The sequence below is a fragment of the Xyrauchen texanus genome, chromosome 48 (genome assembly GCF_025860055.1).
Source record: "Xyrauchen texanus isolate HMW12.3.18 chromosome 48, RBS_HiC_50CHRs, whole genome shotgun sequence".
Classification (NCBI taxonomy): Eukaryota; Metazoa; Chordata; class Actinopteri; order Cypriniformes; family Catostomidae; genus Xyrauchen; species Xyrauchen texanus.
Window position 1 is genome coordinate 22,743,762 of NC_068323.1, and position 26,727 is coordinate 22,770,488.

The following is a 26,727-nucleotide window of genomic DNA, read 5'->3' on the forward strand; positions in this document are numbered from 1 at the left end:
AAAACAAATCAAAACGAACAAATCAAAGCAAAGAAAACAAATCTAGAGACAAAACAGCAGCATTGAAGTATGTTGCCCCGCAGGCTTAATCAGCTGAGAGGTTTCCTAAAACCCAATGGTTCTTCCTTTATGTCGTAACTCCAGCTGTAGATACAGAAATCGCACACCCACGCAAGTATCAAACCGGCATCAACACACCTGTAACTCAGCAGCGCTGGTTAAACGTCCAAGGGATGATGTTGAGGGGAATCATTGAGAAAATAACAGCCGCCAGCTGACCGCAGATATAAACAGTCCGTACCGAAGCTTGAAAGTAGGATGAATGAAACCAGAAAATGGGTGGTCCTCAGGCAGTGACGTACAAGCGGTGCTCTGACACACAAGCAGTGCCATACGGTTTCATTTTATAGGATCCCTAAAGAGCTCTGATTGGACAAGCAATGCACCCAGGGGGTGTGGTACAATGATTACAAAGAGATGACTATGTAATACTCACTGTTTGTCCCACTACAATAGCATGAATCATATTATTTTTGTCATTTCAAGGTTATTTTGATTCTGATATAACCAAATGTAGTGTTCGTTATTTACTATTTCATTAGTTTTCCCCATTCATGGTGATGGATTGATTCTAAATGAGAACACCCCCAAATTTGTTGGCCTCCACCAGGCTATCCCCTTACCCAAACCCTAAAGTTCACAGAAGAAGAAAGTACATGTCATGTTTGGAAAGAGACGAGGGAAGCGTATTACAGGTTATTGACATACAGTACGATATGACTCCTTCAAGGAACAACAAATATTTGAATAATCTTATTAACGGGACAGCATTTCCTGTAACAGGGAGCATATCATTCACAAGGAGGACGATGGTGTAGCCCAGGATGAGGGTCATTTTAGAAGGCAGAACGATCCACTGCCTGGGGAGTAAGAAGGAAGCTGCAAAGATCCACAGTTATCAGGAAGCAACTGGGAAGCAAGAGGCCATTCTCCTAACACATGATCAAACATCAATTAATCTAATTACAAAAGATAATGACAGGCTTACACCCAGTCTATGCAGGACACGTTAGTTGACGTGATGCGCTGCAACAGTTTGAGGCTGTCCGCACTATAATCATCAAAGTTAGCGGTCTAGATGGCTTGCAGAAAGCACGGACCAGTCACAGTGTAACTGCGGTGAGCTGCAGTAGACTTCAGAAGTAGTTAAATAGGTGAATCCACATGATTCCACATAAAAAGCCACAGTTTCAACATGGTGGTTTCTGTGGTAGATTCTGTTTTCCAAAATTACTGTAGGGCTGCAAAGAATTTGTGAGATTAAATATTAAGACTTTATTAAAATATTTGACTTGAATTAAAACAGTTAATTTAGATGCTACTAAACTAAAATGAGATAAGTATTGTTAGAGCTAATGATGTTGTTGCTGCTGGAAGAATGTCTAGTGATCCTCTGTCACACAAACCTCTGTCAACTGTCAGAAGATGACCAGATGGTGGCAGACTCCTCAGGCAAGAACACTGACTCAAATCAATCATGATGGCTGCAAAAAGTCGGGGCATTTTCAGAAACAACACATCAAAGAAGGAGAAGTGGCTTGTTAGTTAAAAGTAAAAGAATAATTAAATGAAACAAATATATATTTGTTACACTTTTATTCCGGTGAACATTTTAAAGAGTTGGTTTATTTTTTTAAATCAATTTCTGGACTTAGACAAACATTAAAGTCTTGGCTACAAATGCACCACTAAACATTTCCATCATTTTGTCCTGGAAAATATAATTGAAGTTCACTGAAGACACATTGACCTTTTGTGACACATGCCCCACATGCATTGGATTGATGAGATGAGCATGCATTCATGGAGAACCTGATTATCCAAGAGCCACAATATAAGAGACTTTTTAGGACACTTTTGATTAATAAAGCTCTCTTTGTTTGACTGATCATCATAATTATATTTACACAGAGTATATGGAATAAAGTGGCAGATTTCAAGTGGGTGTTTCCAGAGTAATTCTCCTTGCATCATGGTAAAGAAGTGTGAAGAGTTTGCAACATTCTCAACCAGCACTCTTTATTTACACTCAATAAACAGTCATTGGTTACAATAGGGTATCAAAACTTTTGAACTGGTGTTTTGTTCAACAGAGGAACCCAGCAGAACTTCTTGCTGCCAACATGTTGCATAGATTATCCAGAATGTTAATTGTACAGGGTTCCTATAGTCATGGAATAACAGGAAATATCTGGCAATTGAATTACCTGAAAAAGTCATGAACATGACTGAAATCTTAAAAAAATTTATTCTATGGTGAAATTACAAATTTTTCCAGTTTTTGTGTAAAAACTGTGTAATGTTATGTGTGTAAAACATTTAAGATATCACTATAAGTTAGATATTGCTTAAGTAAAACTAGCGCATAAACCAGTGTAATAACATTCTGTCCATTTAGGGTCTTATTAGACACATTTGTACACTAATAAGTAAAATGTTTTTTTAAAATCATGAATTAGAACTACCCGAACCCCCAGATCAACAGAACAGCATTACAATGAATGTAAGTATGTTTCACTGTTCAGATTGTTTTCAATCTGCTAACTAAGAGCCAATTATTACCTGGTGAGTCTGCTCTCATATCCCACCAACTATGACCTTGTCCCATTGGCTCAGGTGTTCCAAGACATCTTTCTGTTCAATGTTCCATTTGTAGACAATAGCTGGCTCCAGGTACCTGCTGGCATGTCCTCTAAATGTTCTCTGTGTGAACATCTGTACATGCATTGCATTAAACACCTAAAATAACCTTTTTAAGTTTTTACAAACACACTTTTAAATAGATTATAAATAAACGCTTTGCCTCCAAGGACAAAATAGTTGGGACTGCCGTATCATTCAAGACAAGATATTTACTTGTCATCTTATTCTCACAGCAGTATTGCTCTTGTGATTGAAGGACAGACGTGAGTGGACACACCTGCTTGATTTACATATGCACGTTAAGGGGCGTGTACAGGATAATGCTGATGTCACGATTGGGGTGATCTCAAATCTTGCTGTTTCAGAAGGGTGGAAAACAAATATTCATATTTTGGAATGGGGCATTTATTTAGAGGTATGAAACTTGCAGTATGTTTTTATTGTAGAGTAACCTCTTATATGTGAAAATATCAAAGACAAATATCAAAATATCATTTCATGACCCCTTTATGTAAAATATTAGTTAACGCTGGAAAGGATTTTTAAAAAAACCAAGCAAACCATTTTTAAGGAATTTTTATTTACAAATACTAATACATTTTCACCTCAATTTGCTCATTCCAGTCCTTTTGGTTTTTACACAATCACACCACGTAGTCTGGATTACAAATGTCCATGTTTTACGTAACCTTGAAGTTCAATTAAATATCCTACACCTTTCCGAACCAAGGAGGAATTTCATAAATTAATTCGTCATTTACATGTACCAACAGTTTTTTGTTTCACAGTTTTAAAGTAAACCCTCTACCAAAGGCATCTGAAATCTATGAGAAAATCAAATCATTTGTATAATTCACAAGACAAGCCAGTAAAGAGTTCCAATCATTTAAATATATGTAAATGACATAATGTGATGTAATTTCAGCAGTAATATAAACACATTGTAAGATAACATTAATCCAAAGAGTGGCAGCTAAAAGTAAATTGGTGAGGTAGAGAATGTGCTTCCTACTATTTGGGACAATCACATACTTTTGACACTTCTGACACATGACTTCATGCTTTTGGGGGTTTTGTAGCCTTAAAGTCCTTTGAAAAGTTCAAATGAATTCCACAAACCCTTTAAGCAATTGCACATATTGGACCACATTAATGAAACGCAAGCAAAATACATTTTGAAGTGAATTGTATGCAAATCCAGTGTTTGAACTGAGGAGGGGTTGTGTTTGGGGGGGGGTGGTTAAGTGTCTGATACAACATAACATTGTCCATTATCTGTCACAGTAATCCAAATAAGATTTTTTTTTTGTCAGTACATTTTATGCACTGTTTCCGTCTAAATTTACAGATGCCGACAGACTTATATTGGCAGAGTGGTCCTTATTTAAAGGGATATTTTGCCCAAAAATGAAAATTCTCATGATTTACTCACCCTCCTGGCATCCCAGATGTGTATGAATTTCCTTCTTCTGCTGAACAGAAATAAAGATTTTTAGAAGAATATTTCAGCTCTGTAGGTCCTCACAATGGAAGCCAAAATTTTGAAGCTCCAAAATTCACATTAAGGGAGCATAAAAGTAATCCATATGACTCCAGTGGTTAAATCCATGTGTTCAGATAGGATTTGATACGTGTAGGTGAGAAGTAGACCAATATTAAAGTCATTTTATCATAAATTCTCTTCCCTGACCATTAGGGGATGATATGCATTAATCACCAAAAACAGAAGAATAATGGGAAAGTGAAACTGAAGTGGAGATTGTCTAAGCAGGGAGGAGAGTTTATAGTAAAAAAAATACTTAAATATCGATCTGTTTCTCACCAACACCTATCATATTGCTTCAGTAGACATTGATTTTACCACTGGAGATGTCGGGAGTACTTTTATTTTGCCCTTGTGTGGATTTTGGAGCTTCACCCATTCACTTGCAATGTATGGACCTACAGAGCTGAGAAATTCTTCTAAAAATCTTTGTTTGTGTTCAGCAAATGGCATGAGGGTGAGTAAATAATAAGAGAATTAAAATTTTTGAGTGAACTATTCCTTTAATGGTGCATTCACGTTATGTCATAATTACTGTAATTACCATAATTCAGAGATTCCAACATGCAAAAACATTCACATCTTCCTAGAACATGTAAATACAAGATGTAAACTCTTGAAATTAAATTTTATTATGCCATTGATGCCTATTGATATTTCGCTGTTATCAACAACAAAGCCGTTTTGGCATTATGAGTGTCACATTGAAACACATAACTTCCCGAGGACATGAACAGCTCCAAGTAGAATCTCCAAACTTCAGTAATTCCAACAAAATGTGAACGCAGCATAATGGCACCCCCCAAGAGCTCTGACACAATTCCAACACTGTGTAAAATCACTTTTGAGTAAATTCTGTGACAATTTACAAGACTGTTTTGAAAGAACTATTACTAACTAACAGAAATTCAAAACTTGCGAATCAGAACCATTGTTCACATTATCCAAATTACATTTATCTTGTTTGATACATAAATAAGGTTAAAATATAGTCCGGAAACCTCCTCAAAAAAGGAGTACTTTGCATTTGAGTAACCTCAAAATTCTTCTTACACATACTTTATTTTAGTTCCTTCAAATTTTCATGAACACCGAGACTTAGTCTTGGGCTATAAAAAGTCAATTTTTTGCGAACAGACCAAATCACTATTGACCAGTTCCCACATTCTTTTGAGATCAGGTGGGAGCAGTTTATGTACCACTATCAAGCTTTTATAAAAGCATGGCTCCCAATTCAGCTTACTGGCTTTATTCTTGACCAGTCCAAATGTTTTGAATGCCTCATGTTTTATTGGGGGCACTGCAAGCACCTCCAGACACATCCCAAGGAACACATCGTCAATGGGATAGAGTTCCAGAGTTTCACACGCTCCATAGAGTTTACGTGCAAGAGGGCCGCCCATCAAGAAACCGCCTCCACCAGCATACGGTGGGTAGTGGGTCTTATTATACAAGGCATGCGGAATATAGTACTTATTGATCTTTTTGCGAATGGGCTTGGCTTTTAAGAGAACATCGCCAACAAAGAGTTTGCTCAAGTCTTGTCTGTCTTCCAGGTATTCAAAGATGTTGGGAACGCTGACAAACACATCGTCATCTCCTTTGAAGATGTATTGGGTGTTGCCGCAGTAGGTGGCGAACCATTTCAGGAAGTGGATCTCCTTGAGGGTGAGGTTGAAGAAGCTATCCATGAAGTCCCATTGTAGGATGTCTCCATAAATGTAATCTTCATATTCCAGAAGCTTCTGGTGGTTCGCCCTTTCATCGTCATTAGAAGATGTCCCAAGAAGGAAAATGGTCTTGATTCTTTTGCCGTTAAACACCTGCTCTTTGCCCCAAGTTCTCCTAATAAGCTCCCTTCGATCGTATTGCGTTATTACCGATTTGATGACCATCAACAACTCGATATCCCCAGCACACTTTTCTGGATGATTGATAAGGATAGGGAAGTATCTGCAGTGCCTGTAGAGCAGGAATTGCTTGAAATTGGGTTCCAGTCCTGTGAACCACTCTGAAGAAGAGAAGTTGAGGTTGGCTCTGCAGTTTGAACTGGTGATATCCCAGGTTGTGGGCCCTTGGCTTTGGGCGATTCTGGGATCTTCTGTTGTGGCCTCCACTTTTTGCACCTTATTCTTCCAAAAGTTAGTCGGGGGGGAAAGGCGGCCCCTTTTCTGCAGACTGTCTTCTGCCATGAGCTCCATTCGTGTCTGTCTTTCAATGCTCTCTGTCTGTATGTCTTGTAATGAGTTGACGTTTCCTCTCTGGACAACGGTAAGTGTCACTATAGCCAAGAAGAACACGATGCCAATGTGCTTGCAAACTCGCCATCGCTCTCTGGTGGTCATCCTATTCAAATATGACAAAAGCAAGAAATGTAAGCGCCATCTCACAATGAACAAATATCCTGAACAATTCTGAAAAATGTTAAATGCCTTTAAACATATATGGGTAGTTGACATATTTTTGTACTGCAGCTCTCATGACCGCATTATATTTAAGAGATAACATTACATATTTGCAGTTTTTACAGACCACTATCCCACATAGGCTAACCATCGTCAATATTTTGAATATTGTTCCATGTTCTACATAGGTAGGCTACGATGTGTGAGGTCACAGGTGGCAAGAGCGCTAAATAGGTAATGAAAAAATATCACATTTTCTTCTTTTCTAATTTGTTGATTTGTTCTTGCAAAGCCACAACAAATTACAGAGATGCAAACTCGTGAGGGGCGATTAAGGTAATACAATTACCTCGGGATATCTTTTAAAGAATAAGCTTAATGCATCAATTCCAGCTAGTGTAGTGATTCAAGTTTATTCAAGTTTACACTTGTGCAGAATTAGCTGCAAAATAAAGAGTATTTTGGTGAGGCTTGCTTCTGTTTCACAAATTTGTTCAATTTTATTAACTGATTAGTTCAGTGACCCCTTCTGGAAATGTCACTAGGTGGCGACAAATGAGCATCTTATGTGCTATGAGTGAGTCAGTGAATCATTCATGACCGAAATCTACCAAGAGACTTTATAGTGTTTAAGCATTAAAGAACAAAGCAGATCTATAGTCTTCCTTCAGTCTGAGCATGATTTTCATCCAAAAACACAATAATAGTCTAGTAATAGTGAGTTTCAATAACGTCTTTCTCCTTTATTGAAACATGCATGGCTACAAATCTACTGACTTCAGTATAAGCATTATAAACACAAAGCAGATCTACGGGATCATTTTCCTACAGTATTTAAACTGCTGAGCATGACTTTTATCAGAAAAGACCACAATAATAGACAAATAATGATCATTTTGAGTTTTATTATTGTAAAGTGCATTTCACATGAGTTGAGTCGAGACGTCAACGGTCCGTTCAACGCCAGCGTCAAGCGCCGCATCGCCCTCCACATGACAAGAGTTGCAGAAAGCGTCACAGAGGGGCGATTTTACCAGTTTGTCACGTAAAAAAAGCAGGAGGTGTGCACAATAAACATTGAAAACATGTATTTGGAAGAGAGAAAAAAAGCTTGCAGTTGCTTTGATAGCAGAACATAATAAAAGGACTCGTTTATGTTTAGGTCTAAACGTTTTCTTGGTGAATTTAAATGAGTTCAATAACTGGGGTCTCTGATAATCATAAAGGATAAGGTAATATTTAATTGAAAGAAATTACGAGACCTTCAATGTCTCTTGACAAATTTGGACATTTTTTGAATATGTCTTGTTGCTTAGTACTCTCAAAGACATTACTGGTGAAGCAAAAATGTGTGTGAAAAACACTTTGGTGTGACGTCACTTCATATACTTCAATGTATTCTGCAGCGCTGACGCGAGTCATGTGATGACCCTTTACACGTAAAAATATCACTCATTTCTGCACATTAATCATTGCTCTTCACAATCACAAAACTGACCGATTATGCTTTCAAAATGGTGAATTTCTCAGAAAGATTGGATCCCTGAAATAATTTTATTTCATGCATTTATTTATTTTGTGGAATTTGGTCATTTTCCACAGCACACCTGACAATCTTTCACGGCACACTAGTGTGCTGCGGCACAGTGGTTGGGAAACACTGGTTTTGATTTGATTAACCATGGTTTTACTATAGTAACGTTGTAATAACCATTGTTACTACAAACTCTAATCACTGTTTTAAATAATAAAATACACTTGCATGTTTCTGAGATTAAGCTTGAAATGCAGTTTTACTAAACCATAACTTCTCAGTCTAGGGAAGTTTTGCAGCTATTACTTACCAGAAATACGTATGAAATGCTTTGCATAATAAAATTAGGTGCACATAATGATAGCCCTTGTTTTCATTTGCTTTTTGTTTGATGTATTATTCTCAACAGTTCTCTTTGAATTGATAGAATGTTTCAAATATAACAAATTACTCTACAATGACCATTGCTATTCAAAGGGACGCAGTCTATCAATTACACGTTATTACACTAAACATGTAACAGATTAATCAAAATGCAGAATTTTAGGAATGGAAATTATTTTATAGATATTCATATTTGAAAATGTATCTTTTTTATTGTGAATATAAAAACTGACCCTCCTTTTTTCTCTCGATAAAAATTCGATTATCTTAATATTTGTTTATTAATATTCTATGCCTATGAAAAAAAACTACAATATTGTGTCTACACAATGTTTTAAGCTGGCTCTGAATATTCGATTATGAATGAGACGGGAGTAATAACTAAATGATATGTGTATATAATTATTGCCATACACAGATGTTATCGTTGACCCATTCCACTGCATCTTTGATTTTCTCATGTGTTCATTTTTAAACGTCGTAATATTAAACATGCATCAAGCCAATGAACTTTTATGGGTTTATAATATTGTAAGCCGATAGAAAATAAAGTATTGTCATAGGTAATCATTAAATCCGTAAATCATTCTAAAGTGAAAACAAAGTGCTTACTTGTCACGAAATAAAAATAATTTAGCTGTACTCACATTTTGAAACTTAATCTTGTTTGTGTTTTATTTATTTTCAACAAGTCTTCTTCTCTTGTGATGGACGGACGGTCTCTCTTCAGGCAATCCAGTGTGTAATCGCAAGAAAAAGACATTGATGCAGCTAATTAAAACCGACTCGTTGAATAAAACTTTATTCTAGGATGTGAAATATCACATCGCTAAAGAATCCGTCTGCTGCGGGAGTCTTTTAAAGCGTGAGTGACATACATGCAAATATGACGCGACGTGGCCACACCCATCCAACGCACATGCTCTCATCCAAATCCAGCAGGATATTTGCATTTGCGTTGGATGTTGTATTGTGAATCTATCTATCTATCTATCTATCTATCTATCTATCTATCTATCTATCTATCTATCTATCTATCTATCTATCTATCTATCTATCTATCTATCTATCTATCTATCTATCTGATCTATCTATCTGTCTGTCTGTCTGTCTGATCTATCTATCTATCTATCTATCTGTCTGTCTGTCTGTCTATCTGTCTGTCTGATCTATCTATCTATCTATCGGTCTGTCTGTCTGTATATCTGTCTGTCTGATCTATCTGTCTGTCTATCTGATCTATCTATCTATCTGATCTATCTGTCTGTCTTATCTATATGTCTGTCTTATCTATATGTCTGCCTGTAAAAATGGATGTCAGTTGTTTATAGATCTCTCATTTTATCTAATCCAAACCACAGTAGTTAAAATTTCCCTTCAGCATTCTAGAGTAGAAGTAAACACTTAGATTATCTCTAATATGCACTTAAATCAGGATTATAGACTGTCAATCAAATAACAAAAGGCCCTGCGTCATATGCAACATGAAAGAGAATACAGTTTTCATTTAGAAATAAACTCTTCCCTCTCTGGCGTAAGCATGTTTCATCTACCTGATAGGAAATGTCAACGTTTGTGCTAAATCAGAATCAGGGAAAGGTGTAACACTTGGACAAAAATGAATTGTGTCGTTTTGATAGTGTTAGAGATGGGACACTAGCAAACTTTCCACTTCCCTTTAATTCAGTTTTAGATTTAGAGTAAAGCTTCAGAACAACAAAAATAACTTGAGTGATTATAAAATTTCACAAATGATTTAATGAACTATATAGCTGTGATTTAAGCATTAATGGGCCCAATTAAATTAGACATAAGACCTTATTTACTTGTTGTGAGGTTGTGAAGGATAGATGTGCAGTCTCTTCAATGGCAAGCACAACATAAAGCTGTATAAAGCTCCTTGATCACATCTAATTTTCTAATGTTGTCTGGAGATTTTTGTCAACTGACATTCCTTGAAAATATAATTTTCAATGTTTTATCATTGGAATAATACATAACACATACAAAATCTATAAAAAAATAAAACATCTACCCATTGAAGTGATTACTGTGTAAAAAAATTGTTTGCTTGGTTTCTAAATAGTAAGTGTTATTTCCTTGTGACCAGGACAGTGATATTTTGAAATGTACCTAGTTCGTTCACATAAAGTCAGAAAAGTGAGTCGTTTTTTGAGATTTACGATTATACTGTAAATCACTTTCACGAATCAGCCCCCAAATGTACTCATCATACTTCAAGGCATCCAGCCAAGTGAGCCAGGGGAAGAGACGGGTACTTGTTATCATTTTGGAGCAGCACGGCTTTGAGGCTCCTGGATGAGCTGTCAATGAAGAGGCGCCACTCATTCTGGTTACAGGCGATTATGATTGCCTCAAACAAACTGGTCACATTGTGGCAGAAGCAGAGCCCATCTTGACGAAGAAGCTGGAAAAAGGCTGTTGACGCTTCCTCTGATCTGCGACTTACACACTTTCATCCATCAAGTTCCACTGCTTGAGCCTAGACGTCAAAAGCTCGGCATTAGATTGGGTACGGGAAGCTCATGGCAGTATGGCACCGGGGCGATGGATGAAGGTCTGGATATGTGATAGCAGGTGCATTCTTGCCAGTCCAACATTTGGAAGGGGCCACCATGCAGAAGTAGCAGTTGCTTGAGTGGTCAGTGGGTTCCCGCATCATTCTTGGGATAGCGAACTTCACGGTTCTCTTTTCCCCTCTGAACCATCCTACAAAAATACATTTATTTCACCCATGACTAATGTGTAAGAGATTCTTGCAACATTTATGATATATTTTTTCAATTTATCTTGATCCCCCACAGGCATGCCAAAATATGCCTTGTAGGCCTCAGACATCATAGCAGATGCTTCCACACAGTACTTTTCGCTCATATCTTGATAAATTGTCCACAGACATAGCAAAATGCGTCTGCCGTGTACTTACATCCTCTCGATGCCATCTCAGAAAAATGCAGATATGTATCCACTTAGGCGGCTGGAACTAAACTGAACTGTTGGGCTTCAGGCCCCTTTATTTATACTACTATTTATATTACTGGAAAATTCTAGAATTTACTCCAAGTTTACTCAGCACTGAATCTATCTGGAATGTTCTGGAAAATAGGTACATTTCAAAATATCACTGTCCTGGTCACAAAAGCAAAGTTTGTGGGGAATAATAACCATTTTCTAGACTTTTGAGGCATAAGAAATTAGGAAATAATACTTACTACTCAGAAACCAAGAAAACTATTTTTTTACATGGTGTAATTAGAGTAACCACAACTGATCAGTGGTTACCACCGACAATACCCTAGCAACCAGACTGCAAAGTACTCTGAACCCCCTTGCAACTGCATAGCAACGCTCTGGTAACGCCCACAACACCCGGATATTGCATGGGCAAACCACTCACATTTTCTTCAGAAACAGGAAATATCTAGATCATAATAACTATATTTTCCAAATAGCTCATCTGTTTTCTGTTTGAAAGGGCTTTATCTTAACACTGAATACATGCAGCCAGCAAAGTACCGGCAACAGCGCAGATAACGCTTCCTGGATGGTTCGCTACAAAAACACCTTTTAAAAAAAACAGGAATTATTTAATCTAACTACAGCTGCATCCCACAATCCTCTTCTCCTTTTGTTCTCCCATCATATCCTGCTGTATTTTGGCTGTCATGGTCTGTCCATGTGCATCCTGTGGCTCAGGGGGATTTTTCCTCTCTCCCCCCTTTGGCCTTCAAGTTAACCATAATTGGACCACAATTCCCTCTGTTTCTGCCCCCAAAACAACAGCTCCTTTTCCATCAGTTCATCAGTATACATGTGTGTGTATGTATTTGTATGTGTATGTATGTATGTATGTGTGTGTGTGCCCTACAGATTAAGTCCTTCAGTCTGAACTACAACCCCTTGGGAATGTGAAAGTCCATAGGAAACTGTCAAAGGCATTTGTTGTTAACAGCCAATAAGACTGATCTTGTTTTTGCAGACACGGCAATATACCAAAGGAAACTTGCCTTGAATATGGCACACTTTAGAGTCTCATGACTTGTTTTTAAAGCAATATAATTGCTAAAAAATTACACATGTTTTGTTGTGGTAACTATTAGATATGTTTGCTACATTACAATCAGTCATAAAATGATTATGTGTTTTACATTTCAAGATATTAAATTAACCTAGCATGACAAGTAGTTTGTGTAAAAACAATAAGAGCACTGTTTTCATACCCATGTTAGGCACAAAGTTACATGACATTACCATGCGCTAATTAACCTAGCATGAAAAGTAGCTAATTAAAAACAAATTGAGGGCTCCATTTTCCTACTTGTGTTAGGTGCAATGTTACGTACGTGCTATGACTGTGTGCTGAGTCTCATTTGCTAAACTATTATTTGGCATAAAATTATCCTAGCAGAAAAGTAGCTACAGTAGTTTAAAAAGCTTATGAGCTTTATTTTCGTATCCGCATTATGCGCAATATTTTGTGTTATGGCCGTGTGCTACATCTTTTTAGAAAAACTATTATATATCATAAATTAGTCTAGCTTGAAAAGTAGCTACTTTAAAAACATTGAGGGCTATTTTCAGATCCGCTTAGGCTCAACATATTGTGCTATGACCATGTGCTAAGTCTTGTTTGCTAAACTACTATTTAGCAAAAAATTATCCTAAAAATTATGAAAATGAGCTACTTCAAAATACATTAAGAGCTCTATTTTATACCTGCTTTAGGCGCAACATTGCTTACTATGACTGTGCACTACATCTTGTTTGCGAAACTATTATTTACCATAAACTGAACCTAGCATGAAAAATAGCAACTTCAATAGCAACATTAAGGGCTCTATAATCTAACCTGCATTAGGCTTAACATTATGGGCAATTATCATGCACTACGTCTTGTCCAATTTTCATGAAAGCACTAAATCTAAGTGCAATTTTCTTACCTGGGCATGCACAAACTGGGGGGGGAGTGTTCGTGGCTTCTATGGACGTATGCACTCAAACAGTGGGTGTATTTCCAAAAACAAATGGGAGGTCCATGTAAATAAAGTGGTGCAAGGCTTAATTGTTTATATTTTGTGAGAAATAAATTCTACTCTCGGCGCAAACTCTGAATGCAGTCCGCGCATTTGCAGTTTGGGGACTCACCAGAACATGCAAAGCGCATGAGTAAACTCTAGAATTACAATGGCACATAAAAAGACATCCCTGAAAATTACACTTAATACTATCAGTAATGTTGTGCATCAGTAGGTCAATATAATTTGTTTTCACACTTACATTTTCTATAATTTAAGAAAGCTTTTAACCAATTAGTCCAGACGAACACCGTCTTTTCCATGTGTATATAAAGACTGTCATTGACATATACATTATTTTTCCCAGGAACTGCATCCTTCTTAAATGGCAGGTATAACACAAATGGTAAACATTTCTGTATTCTTCTGAAGTAGCCTTTCACATAGAGTCAATATATACTGGCTGCCAACTAATGAATGGGCTGTTCATTTATATCTCTTGCACTTGCACACACGATTTTGCCATCCCTCTTACTGTACCTCTAGAAAATACCTGTATGTCTGTATTCCCCCATTAAAATGGTGAAGTTTTTCATTAACCATACATTGACATTTGGGTCCAAAATAGCTTACATTTTTGTTAGCTTTATGCTAACAATTTTTGTTTTAGCTTTATGCCTTTGCATATTTACTTTTGATGTTTCTATTGTGTATATTAGTAAAAAAAAAAAAAAATCACAGTAACTACATTTGGGTGGTTGACAAAAAAATTATTATTGAAATTTTAGTTTAAGGGAAATATCTTTCCAAGGGCTTTATCTTAGGTGTTGTAACTGGTCACCATTTTCGTGTTTAAAATAGTTTGGAGGATAACATTTTGCAAGTCAACTTACCAAAAGTATTTCATGTCAACTTCTCATTCAGATTTTGAAAGAAAGATAAATGCAAACAACATACAAAATGAAGATAATAATGAAAAAATAAATAAATAATAATTTTAAGGATGACAGTGTACTTCTTATGGAAACCATCCTGCTTCTTGAGTGCTGTGCACTTTGGAACAGAATTCCTGGCGAGGTTAGACATATCCGCAGGGGATGAGCTCGCTGGACATGTTTTCATGACTCAAGCTGTGCTGTTTTACTCTTAAACTGCTGAAAAACCAACATCTGAATCCTCAGCTGTGCTGTACCTACGATATGAAAACCTCACGGTCCGGCGTACAAAACAAGGGAGCCGAGTCCCTGTTCAACCTGCCGTTTATGTAAAATTAAAATTATTTGGACAAATACCATGAAATTTCCATGGTGCTTAAATATAGTAATAATTCACTACCATGGCATGTCAAAAGCTCTCTTCCAATACTGCTGTACTGAGCTGCCTTGCTGTCTACACTGGCTACTGCTTTCTAAGGGAGTATTCTAACTACAATGAAATCTCTTATGAGACTGATATGAAAATCTCTACACAGGCAGCAACTACAAACACATACAAATAGCACTATTCATGTGAAGCAAACAGGAAATTTGACTAACAATTTGAATTCAATAGAGTTTAACATTATCATCTTGCTAACTTAACAGCATAATACTCTAATCAAGAGCAGCACAGGAGTTACAGAGGTAAAACTCCCATAATTTTTTGTTATTTTTCTCCAGAGGGGAATTGATTTTAACAATAACTCATAAACTTTTAACGGCAGACCTACCGTGAAATCTGTGGTTGTTAATAAGTGGTACATGCTTCTGTTGAAGCCATCAGTCCATGTTATTTTAACTTTATTAAAAAACAACAACAACAACAACCACATCAAAAAAGGTTTAATAGTGGAATTTTTGGTAAAGAACTACACTGCCCATGATCCTGAAGAGAGATCCACCAATCAGAGAATCGCTGCAAACAAATCTCACGAAAAGAGCTCTTCAGCGATCGCCCACTCTCATGACACACTATGACTGATGCAAATGAGTACCTACTATTCACAGGTTTGCATATATCGTAATATTTTGTAATAAACCCAAAAAAATATTTGTATACTTACAATAAACAACTTTAAATCAGCAATTTTATATTTTTCTATTGTATTTAATTTTTCGCAATGTTAATGGGATTGTAATTCATTCCTTCAGGAAATACATTTATTACACAGTCTTTGTATTTTCTGCTTCAAATGAAAGTTTGTTTTTACCATGGAGCTGGTTGGTTGGTTGATTTAATGAAATCCTTATGGCAAAAATACTTCCAGAACCAAAATGGCTGAAAAAGGTGTCTGGCACGGTTGACCCTGATTCTAGTAGTTTGAAGTTAGCATTTTGCTAAGCTAACAGCATAATAATATAATAGACGTCAAACAAACATTTTAGGGGGAAATAGTTTATTTTTTATTATATTTACATATTTATAGTTACCTTTTGGTTTTTGGTCAAGTCCATTATTGGATGGTGTGAAGTGATCAATGGGAAAGAGGAGGCGAGAACCGGCTTGCCGATATAAATAATGGTTTAATGATAAACTTAAAAGACAACATAAACACACATGATGGACATGTCTGTTAACGATCTCTCTCTCCCGCACGATCCTCTGCAGTCAACCTTTATCCCTCACGGTGGCTTAATTAGCCTAATACGGGACCGGGTGTGTAGGATCACGTCCTGGCCCCGCCCTCCCACTGATGGATTTTTTTAACTGCGCTTGTCACATCCTGAGGTTACCTTCTCAGCTATTTATCTACAGTTTTCATGACCAACCACTAGGCGGCACTATGATGATTATGATTGCTGCTGGACTGTTCTCTCATTTTGGTTTCCATAAGAAGCAATGTAAATCTACAGAAACAAGCGATCCAGACAGAGAACAACAATGAGATCAGGCTCAACTTAAAGCAGTTATCGGTGTAACTAACCTCAGGACATCGCTTCTCTACCAGCGTGGGTGTGGCACTGTCAAAAGATGATCATCGCAACTCTATCGGCACTATGGAGCCACATTTTTTATTTGCCAATTTTTCCCAATTAAATGCACTAAACATCTTATTATACACTAATAACAAACATACTTGCAGGTGAAATCACTGGAGACCGGAAAATGAAAAACAGTCTCCCATTATGAATCATGGAACACTTCCACATTCAGGAAAACGGTGGATACATGTGATGCTATATTCGTTTTTCGCCAGAACGAGGCATCTTATTAGGCAACATGGTTAATCTGAAGGTCTGCTAGCTGCCTTGAGACGTCAAACTTGAACAAAACAATCAAATTAAAGATAAACATCATATAAAAATAGGGCTACTAAACATTGGATCTCTTTCTACCAAAGCACTAATTGTCAATGAAATGATTACAGATCATAGATTGGATGTGCTCTGTTTGACTGAAACCTGGCTTAAACCGGATGAATATATTAGTTTAAATTAATCTACTCCCCTGGGTTATTGTTATAAACATGAGCCTCATCTGAAGGGTCGAGGAGGAGGTGTTGCTACAATTTACAGTGAAGTTTTTGGTGTTACTCAGAGGACAGGATCTGTAAGTCTTTTGAACTAATAATGCTTAATGTGACACCGTCAGATATAAATAAAAAATCTCTGTCGTCTCAAGTCCTTGCTACAATGTATAGACCACCCAGGCCTTATTCTGATTTCCTTAGTGAATTTGCTCATTTTTTATCAGATCTTGTAGTTACTGTAGATAGAGCTTTAATTGTTGGTGACTTCAACATTCACATAGATAATGAAAATGATACATTGGGATTAGCATTTATTGATATTCTCAACTCTCTTGGAGAAAAAAGTTAACAGGACCAACTCATCACCATAATAATACGCTAGACTTAATTCTGTCATATGGAGTTGATGTTGATAATATAGAAATTATGCAGCTGAGCGATGACATCTCGGATCTTTACCTCTTCTCTTGTATGCTGCAATCGGCTAATGTTACTCGATCTACACCACGCTATCATTCAGGTAGAACTATTCTTTCAACCACTAAAGATAGCTTCACTAATAATCTTCCAGATCTATCTCATACACTCAATAAACCCCAAAGCCCAGAAGAACTTGATGAAATAACAAAAAATATAAATAGTCATCTCTGGCACTCTTGAAAGTGTCGCCCCACTTCGATTAAAGAAAATTAAACAAATATGCCCTGCACCATGATACAATGATCACACTCATATTCTCAAGAGAGCAGCTTGGAAAATGGAGTGCATTTGAAGTATTAACTTCATAAACAGAAGTATTTTGCGGTGCATGGAAGGATAGTGTCTGTAGCTACAAACACTCACTCAAAGCTGCCAGGTCAGCATATTTTAGTAAACTCATAGAAAATAACCACAACAATCCTAGGTGTTTATATCCAATACTGTGGCTAAATTGGTTAGGAATAAAGCCTCAACAGAACCAGATATTACGTTGCAGCACAAGAGTAATGACTTCATTAATTTCTTTACAGATAAAATTTAAATAATCAGAAATAAAATTGGAATTAAGCAATCATCTGTCATAGCACCTCAGAAAACAGTGTCTCATAATTTCTCACGTGCAACTTCAATACATCTGTGTTATATGTCATGAAGAGCTAACAAAACTTATCGAAACATCAAAAGCCACAACATGTTTGTTAGATCCAATACCAACTAAGCTCTTAAAAGATGCATTTAGTGTAATTTCAGAACCTCTTCTTAATATTATTAACTCCATGCTATCCTTAGGACGTGTCCCAAGAACCTTTAAAATAGCAGTTATCAAACCACTTATTAAGAAACCACAACTTGATCCTGGAGAACTGGCTAATTATAGACCGATTTCAAATCTCCCGTTTATGTAAAAAATACTAGAAAAGGTAGTATCCTCCCAAATATGTTAATTTCTATTGTTAGGGGTATAACAGTTGTGACCCGGACCAGATATGGAGAAAGAAGACCAGGAGTCGAGAAGTTCAATTAAAGAATCAAAAATTTACTGAAGTATAGTCTGCAGTGAAATTGGTAGAGCCAGCGGCAAAGTCTCACGAGGAGATCGAAAGCCAACTCGTACCTTACACAAAATCTTTATCAAACGTTATCAGGCCATTTAAACCAAAACAGAGAGATAAAATATTCACTCCTCGGGCAGAGGAGAGGGGTAGAAATAACATACATTTCTTCCCTAAAGAAATAATAAGAGAAAATCACACTTCTACTATTCAGGTATTATTACATAGGACTTTAAACCATATAATTAGTCATGGAAAGGTAACAATCAAACACAGAATACATCTGGAACCTATGTTTAACGCATTCCCCCAGCCCCCTCCCCTGAGAGGCTGGAGAGCATCACAGATAAGCTTATCCCCAAAAGACCTTCAGCCTACGTGCAGGACAGAGAGAAAGACTCTGGAATGTTCCTAAAAGAGACTAGTTAGCATTCAACACACATATGATTCAAAGTATATTTCAGTTATGCATAAGAAAATAGAATCGATTATGTGATCATGCATATAGTTAATTCATCACTTTATTAAAGAAGTTAAGCAACAGAATACAGATAGATATTGATATAAAAGGAGATATATATATATATATATATATATATATATATATGTGTGTGTGTGTGTGTATTGATATATCTGAAGAGACAAGGGATTTTGACCCTCACCCTTCACTATAGAGAAATAGTATATACAAAAAATTAAGTCAGGATTTAAGCCTCATCACAGTACAGAGACTGCACTTATCAGAGTTACAAATGACTTGCTCTTATCATCTGATCGCTGCTGCATTTCACTTCCAGTGCTTTTAGATCTTAGTGCTGCATTCGACATGATAGATCACAACATTCTCTTGAATATGCTAGAGAATTATGTTGGCATTTGTGGAGCTGCATTAGCATGGTTTAGGTCCTATTTAGCAGGCCGCTACCACTTTGTCTATGTACATGAGGAATTGTCAAACCAAACAAAAGTAAAGTATGGAGTGCCACAGGGATCAGTTTTAGGGCCTCTGCTTTTCTACTTGTATATGCTTCCCCTGGGAGATATGATCAGGAATCATGGAATAAGTTTCCACTGTTACGCCGACGATACCCAACTTTATATTTCTTCAAAACCTCATGAGATTTCACAATTCTCTAAATACACAAATCCAAAGTGTATCAATGAAATAAAAGACTGGATGGCCAGAAATTTCCTTCTACTCAATTCTGACAAAACAGAGATTCTAATTATTCGACCAAAAACCTCTAAAAAATATAATTTGACTCTCCCTGGATGTACTGTTACATCATCTTCAACAGCGAAGAACTTAGGTGTTATATTTGATACCAACCTGTCCTTTGAAAATCAAATTACCAATGTTTGTAGAACAGCATTCTTCCACCCAATATTGCTAAATTATGGCACATGCTCTCTTTTGCTGATGCCGAAAAACTAATTTATGCATTCATAACCTCAAGATTAGATTATTGTAATGCATTACTGGGAGGATGTCCAGCAAGATCAATAAATAAACTTCAATTGGTTCAAATTGCAGCCGCCAGAGTGCTAATGAGAACCAAGAAATATGATCATGTTAGCCCCATTTTATCATCATTACATTGGCTACCTGTTAAATATTGTATTAATTAAAAGATTCTGTTAACTACATACAAAGCTTTGAATGGTCTAGCTCCGCAGTACTTAAGTGATATTCTACCATGCTATATTCCAACACATTCATTATGATCGCAAAATTCTGGTCTGTTAATAGTTCCTAGAATATCAAAATCCACAAAAGGAGGAAGATCCTTTTCATATTTGGCATCTAAACAATGGAATAGTCTCCCTAACACTGTTCGAGCTGCAGACACACTCCCTCAGTTTAAGTCTAGACTAAAGACTCACCTATTTAGCCAGGCATACACCTAATTTATCCTTGAATGGCATCTATGCTTATATTGTTTTATTTGTTTCCCTGTCTCAACCTCGGGACTCCTATCCTGAGGTCACCAGAACTGGCTGGATCCAGCCCCATTCCTGCTTCGTGTTGGACTCCACTGCTACATGTCACTGTGTGATGATGATCAAATGCAGCCGGTGCCAGCCAAACATCACTTCAATCTATTATGATGGACTGCAGAGGATGAACTGATGCCATCACCAACCATAAGACATGGGATTCTTCATATGCCATTGTCTGAACCTTGGATTTAGGATGGACCACACCGAACCTCACTGAAATTACCGGCCAGGTTGAACTGCAATGCACCACACTGATCTCTGCTTGCATCACCTCGGCCTATTGATGGATTACGATCTTGAAATGGAATGCATAGACTAATGATTGCCAACAAAAGCCTTCATCAGCCAATAACAAGGACAATTGCATCTATATGAACTGTTAGTCCTGCAGTTAATCCAGGATGGACTTCAAAGACATCATTAATCTTACAGTTCAAACTATCTCTTTGTTTAAACACTGACTCTTAACACTTAGTTTAATAATTAAACCATGACTTTAACTATACATAAGTAATATTGGCATTATATTCATGATGTTAGCCAGAGGGTAACTGGCCCCCACAGTGAGTCTGGTTTCTCCCAAGGTTATTTTTCTCCATTAATCAACATCTTATGGAGTTTTGTGTTCCTTGCCACAGTTGCCTTCGGTTTGCTCACTGTGGTTATAAATACAATTATTATTTAATTATTTTTAAACACAACTCAAAATCTTATTTTATCAAAATACAGAATAATGATTCATTGACTTTATAGACATTAGAGTTTTATCTTCTGTTAATGCTGATCTTCTGTAAAGCTGCTTTGAAACTATGCGTGTTGTGAAAGGCGCTATACAAATAAAAATGACTTGAATTTACTTTTCTTTGTATACCACAGACCAGGCAACCAAAAACATAGTGTCCCACTTGTCCTAACAGCAGCACATGGGTCATACACTAGATGTTTTCCCCATTTTTATAGATGGAAATTATGTTCGTTTTCATTCATCACGATAAAGTGAATGTAAGAGGTGAATTTTAAATAATTTCACTACTTTGAGCAGATATTGCAGTTTTTGTCATGTCCATGGGTGCTATAAAACTTCTTTCAGGTGATTCATTGGTTTTGACCAATGGTGTTTTGTCATACACCCAAGAATGAGGTTTCAAATCATCAAATCATATGGCTTATTGAGGGGAGTTCTGCTATGACATTAATAAGCAACTGGGAGTACAATGTTTGTCCAGTACGTGAAAAATCAGGCAAAAAATCTCATAGACATCACACTGACAAGGGTTCAGTGGAATCATATTTCCGGATCAGAATGTTATAAAAACTTGGAGGTGAGCTTCTATTGACTTTAGCTAGCAAGCCGCTTTTATGTATCACGTTGGCAACTGCCTAGCCACACCCCTGGCATCCATACAGAAAACCTTAACAACCAACACTTTAGACTGACTATACATTAAAAATAGATCAGAGGGATATCTTCGCATCAGAATGCCATAGAGACTTGAGTGTTGCCACTTTTGATTCGGTATAGCAAGCATCTTCAAACCTTGGCAACTGCCTTAGCCATGCACCCTAGTAACTGTACAGCAACATGACCCAGCCATATCTTTGCACCAGATCATCGTAGAGTCATCTTTTGACTTTCCGCAGCATACTTTGCCCATTGGTGGGACATTGTTGTGAAGAGATTTGTCATGGCAAGCACCATTCACATTTTCTTCAGGAAATTGGCCCATCTAGTTATTTTTGCAATTCCATTTGGTACGGCTAGTGGAGCAAATAGTACACACTTCACTTTTGAATTAAAAATCAACATGTTCCTTTCTAAAAAGTTTGTGTTATGCAATTATTAACAGGAATGACCCAAACTGGTTAGGCAGCTATTTCTTGACTGGATATTGCTTGTATATTCATGACTCCAGGCTGTGAATCAGTGCTGGAAAAGGAAATCAGGATGGATGGAGGGTAGGCACTGGCTCTAGCGTGGTGTCATCTGTTATCAGTAAAGCACACCGCTGTCTCCAGATAAACATGGCTGATGGAGTGTTCGCTAACCCATTGACATTGAGGGCCCTTCACAGTTACACCACACATAAGGGCTAATATCCACAATAGTAAACCCATGTTCTCAAACTTGTTTCTGTAGTTCAGAAGATACACTTCAACGACAATGCAATCTAATTTGTTCATTTTTATTATTTTTATTATGAGCTTTGTTTTGTAAGGCAGTTCCCTTTTAAGGCAGTATTCTAAACAAGATGGATGTTAGCATGTTGCTAAGCTAAAAATATGATACTCTATAAAGTATAAAAATATACAGATGTGGTAAAAAATTACATTTTCAGGTTGAACTATAATTACAACCCGTTCTCACTCCCGATATGTCAAATACAGCCACTACGTCAAAAGTACCCTAGCATCTGTTTCTGATGCACTGGGTAGGTAGCATTAAGGGAGTCAGTCTTTGGATATTACCATTTTACAACAATACTTTTTTTTGTACTTTAAATGTATATATACATTTGTGTGTAGAGATATTATGCAATCATATAGATATTTTACATCCCCAAACCCGACCCCATTCCTAAACTTAACCAATTATCAACAATATAAAACATGTAACAGACAGGTACATTTTCACAATCATTTTATGAACATTTCTTTATTATATAGATATTTATGAGCACTCATCTAACCTCTGTGCCTAAACCTAACCAAATCTTAACAACATAAAATATGTAACAACCAGATACAAGTAAATTTACAATAAAAAAATAAAAGCACTATAATAGTATTCCAAACCATATGTTTATTAAAACTGAAGGTTTTAATCATTAAAAATATTCCCCCTATGGTATTAAGAATATGCTTTTTGCAGCATAAATGCAATGTTACCTTAATATTTGCCCAGGAGTATCTTCAAGCTTATCTATGTCGTTTTCCTTCTCTGTTGCAGACTCTCTAGCCATTTGTTTTTTTGACACTTGCTCCTCTTCCTGTTTCAGTCTGACCATTAAAAGATATGGCCATGCCAGGCAAATCTATGACCACATGGATAATGAGAAATTATGTCATGTGCAGCTGGCTTCCTTGTATTGTGCTTCGACTTCATTTCTGTGACTCGTTAATCAGTAAGCATATCAAAGCCAATAGTACTCTAGAAACAGGATAATTCTTGCCTTGACTTCACTCCATGTGTAGGTTTAGATAATTATTGGTGTTTGCCAAGACAAGCATCACTATTTAAACTGATCATACTTCGTGTTAGTGATTTGAAAATAGAGTATTAAACTTTATTATTTTTTATTTTGTATCCCCTTTTCTCCCAATTTGGAATGCCAATTCCCACTACTTAGTAGGTTCTCGTGGTGGCGCGGTTACTCACCTCAATCCGGGTGGCGGAGGATAAGTCTCAGTTGCCTCCGCTTCTGAGACCGTCAATCTGCGCATCTTATCTGCGCATCTTATGACTCGTTGTGCATGTCACCGCAGAGACTCACAGCATATGGAGACTCATGCTACTTTCTGTAATCCACTCACAATTTACCACATGCCCCATTGAGAGCGAGAATAAATATCTGCAACCACGAGAAGCTTACCCCATATGACTCTAATTTCCCTAGCAACCGGGCTAATTTGGTTGCTTAGGAGACCTGGCTGGAGTCACTCAGCACACTTCGAACTCATGACTTCAGGAGTGGTTCTCAGCATCAATAATTGCTGAGCTACCCAGGCTCCCCTGTAAACTTAAACTTAGTTGTTGCTCAACATCATTTAAAACACTTTACAAGGTGTTTATGGTACTAACACTAAATCTGGCTCTTGAAGATTATACGCATGTAATCAGGCCAAAAAATATATACATATATAAAGGGAGTAAAAAAAAGTGCAAAGCGCAAGCTTCACAGACATGTATCGAGCAGCAAATTAGTACACTTGAGATTTCAACACTGCTCAGTTGGCAGTTGTGTGCGTTCAGATGTGCAGATGTTCAGACCAACTGGAGAAGGACGTGACACACAGCAGGGCACTGTGTTCTCATCTGCCATAGGTCTGATCAAGATATAATAAAACCAAAATGAACTTCAAATGTTATATAAGGGCTGTTATAGGGCAAAGTGAAGTTTAGAGGACATTTCCACACAACATTCTAACTCAACTTAAGGTATTATTTCTACTTGTCATTATTTTAAAATGTTTATCCTTAGGACAATGGAATTACTTAACTGTTTTATATCCTATATTTCTGATTATCACATGAGCTAGTGTCCGTCTCCATGTGAAACCGCACTTGCCACAAACACATGAAGACACATCGACCCGATATCATATTGAACTCGTCACAATGGACACATTGTGACAGATGAACAGAGACAGCGCATATGGCTTTATAATAGATTTGTGAGTGCACAGTACACGCGTTGAGCTTGCACATGCAGTCTATGAGTGAGAGCAGGGAGATTTCATAAGAGAGCAGTATATATTTGAGAGAGCGCTTTCAGTTTTGTGTGAGAACGAAGCAAATCCAAGTGCCAGCGGGGAAATTCACGCTCACGCAACCGGTACATCGTGGATGCGCTCTCTCATGATATGCATTTGTTCACAGCATGAAAAAAAAATGGAATTAGAACGATACAAATGTATTTCCAGATTCTTTCAACAAAGTCTATTTTTCTACTCGGCAGCTGAGGAATACTCTTGGGCAGTTTGGGCAGCTATTTTTCTATGTAAATAAGTGTCAAGTGCAGCTCCTATCTACTTGAATGGGGAAAGACCGAAATCACCAAAACAGTTGGTCAAGATTACGATAAAAGAACATATTTCAAATAAGCAGTAAAATCTGACAACAATGTGTGACTGGGTGAGCCATAGACAGACACAGTGGGTGTGGCATCAGGCCTCGGAGAGGAATTTATTTAAAATGTCCAAAACAAAGGGCAAACTTGGGCCTTCAGGGTGGAAAGGACTATGTGAAGGAAGAATAGTAAAGACAAGGGAAGGTCCAGGTGATAGTGGGTGGTGTCCCGGTGGACACGACACGCTCCCCTCCTTGGTCCAAGGCACGCTGCAGCTTCACTCAAGCGGCCCGGCTTCCCTGGGCATTGGCACTTGAGGGGAAAAGCTGCCCAGCATTCTGGCCTGTTGACTGCAATGCATGCCCCAATCCCCAGCCAAATGGGGAAAAGTCACCACGGTAGACGATGATCCATGGGAGGGACGCCTCGTTCCGTCACAACTGGTATAATAAATTGTTCATTTTTAACACTGATTACGCAAAAAAAAATTACAAATAAAATAACACACAACTTTACCTTCTTATATAGCTAATGAGCATTATCGAGTTGATTGACAGGCGATTTCTGTATCTAAAAAGTGAATGTTTCTCCTGTAAAGCGGGACTCCATTCTACATCTGTTGACATTGGCTGCAATTGGGCAGTCCAATTTCTTCCATTCATTTTAAGTGGCCTATCTCTGCTAAAAAGTCTCTGTTTTGACAAGCAGGAAATGTTCATGGAACAATGACTTGACGTCACCAACGAACAGTCCTTGAAATGGTCTATAAACCTAGCTTAGTGTTGCAGGTCATGCTTGGAAGGTAGAGGATGTTGTAAATGGCAGTTTCAAGACTGAAGCAACAAGACGTTGGATGGAGGAAAGCGATGGTAGTGACCTCTAGGATGAAAGAGGAAGAGTATGTGATTAGAGCAGTCAGCCAGCAGCAGCAAGTATATTAAAAAGTATGGAAGGGTCCATCTGATAGAGTTTTAGGATGGGCTCACCTGTGGAATGTACCCCAGGCCAGGCTTAGTTTTCGAAAAAGATCCACCTAGGACACCCTTCCAAGCCCAGGAAATCTGTTGCTGTTGTATGGTAAAGAGGAGCCAAGCCAGACGTTGGAGGGGCGACTGACATAATCATGTTACGATAGGTAGAGGAAGAATGTCTTAATGGAAAGGCAAGAATAAGAGGCAATGGAAAGGATCTGGTGTCCAGCTGCAGGGAGGGTGATAGGGAGATGTCCCTGAACTCTTCTTTACAGGAGATATTCCAAGCTTAATGGGGCAAAACATCTATGATGGGTGGCTCCCGGGTAATGACCCCATAGTAGGACAACTGAAGGCACTGGTCCGGCAGGCAATAAGCAGCA

At 37.4% G+C, this 26,727-nt stretch overlaps 1 protein-coding gene across 1 annotated transcript; it reads right to left on the reverse strand.

The window, feature by feature from the left end:
- Positions 1–3,270: 3,270 nt before the first annotated feature.
- LOC127639381 (UDP-GlcNAc:betaGal beta-1,3-N-acetylglucosaminyltransferase 7-like) lies at positions 3,271–9,383 on the reverse strand. The gene is made up of 2 exons (XM_052121352.1): positions 9,217–9,383; positions 3,271–6,592 (listed from the first exon to the last, which is right to left on the reverse strand). The coding sequence occupies exons 1-2, from the start codon at positions 9,330–9,332 to the stop codon at positions 5,356–5,358; spliced, it is 1,353 nt and encodes a 450-aa protein (XP_051977312.1). The 5' UTR covers positions 9,333–9,383; the 3' UTR covers positions 3,271–5,355.
- Between the last annotated feature and the right edge of the window lie 17,344 nt (positions 9,384–26,727).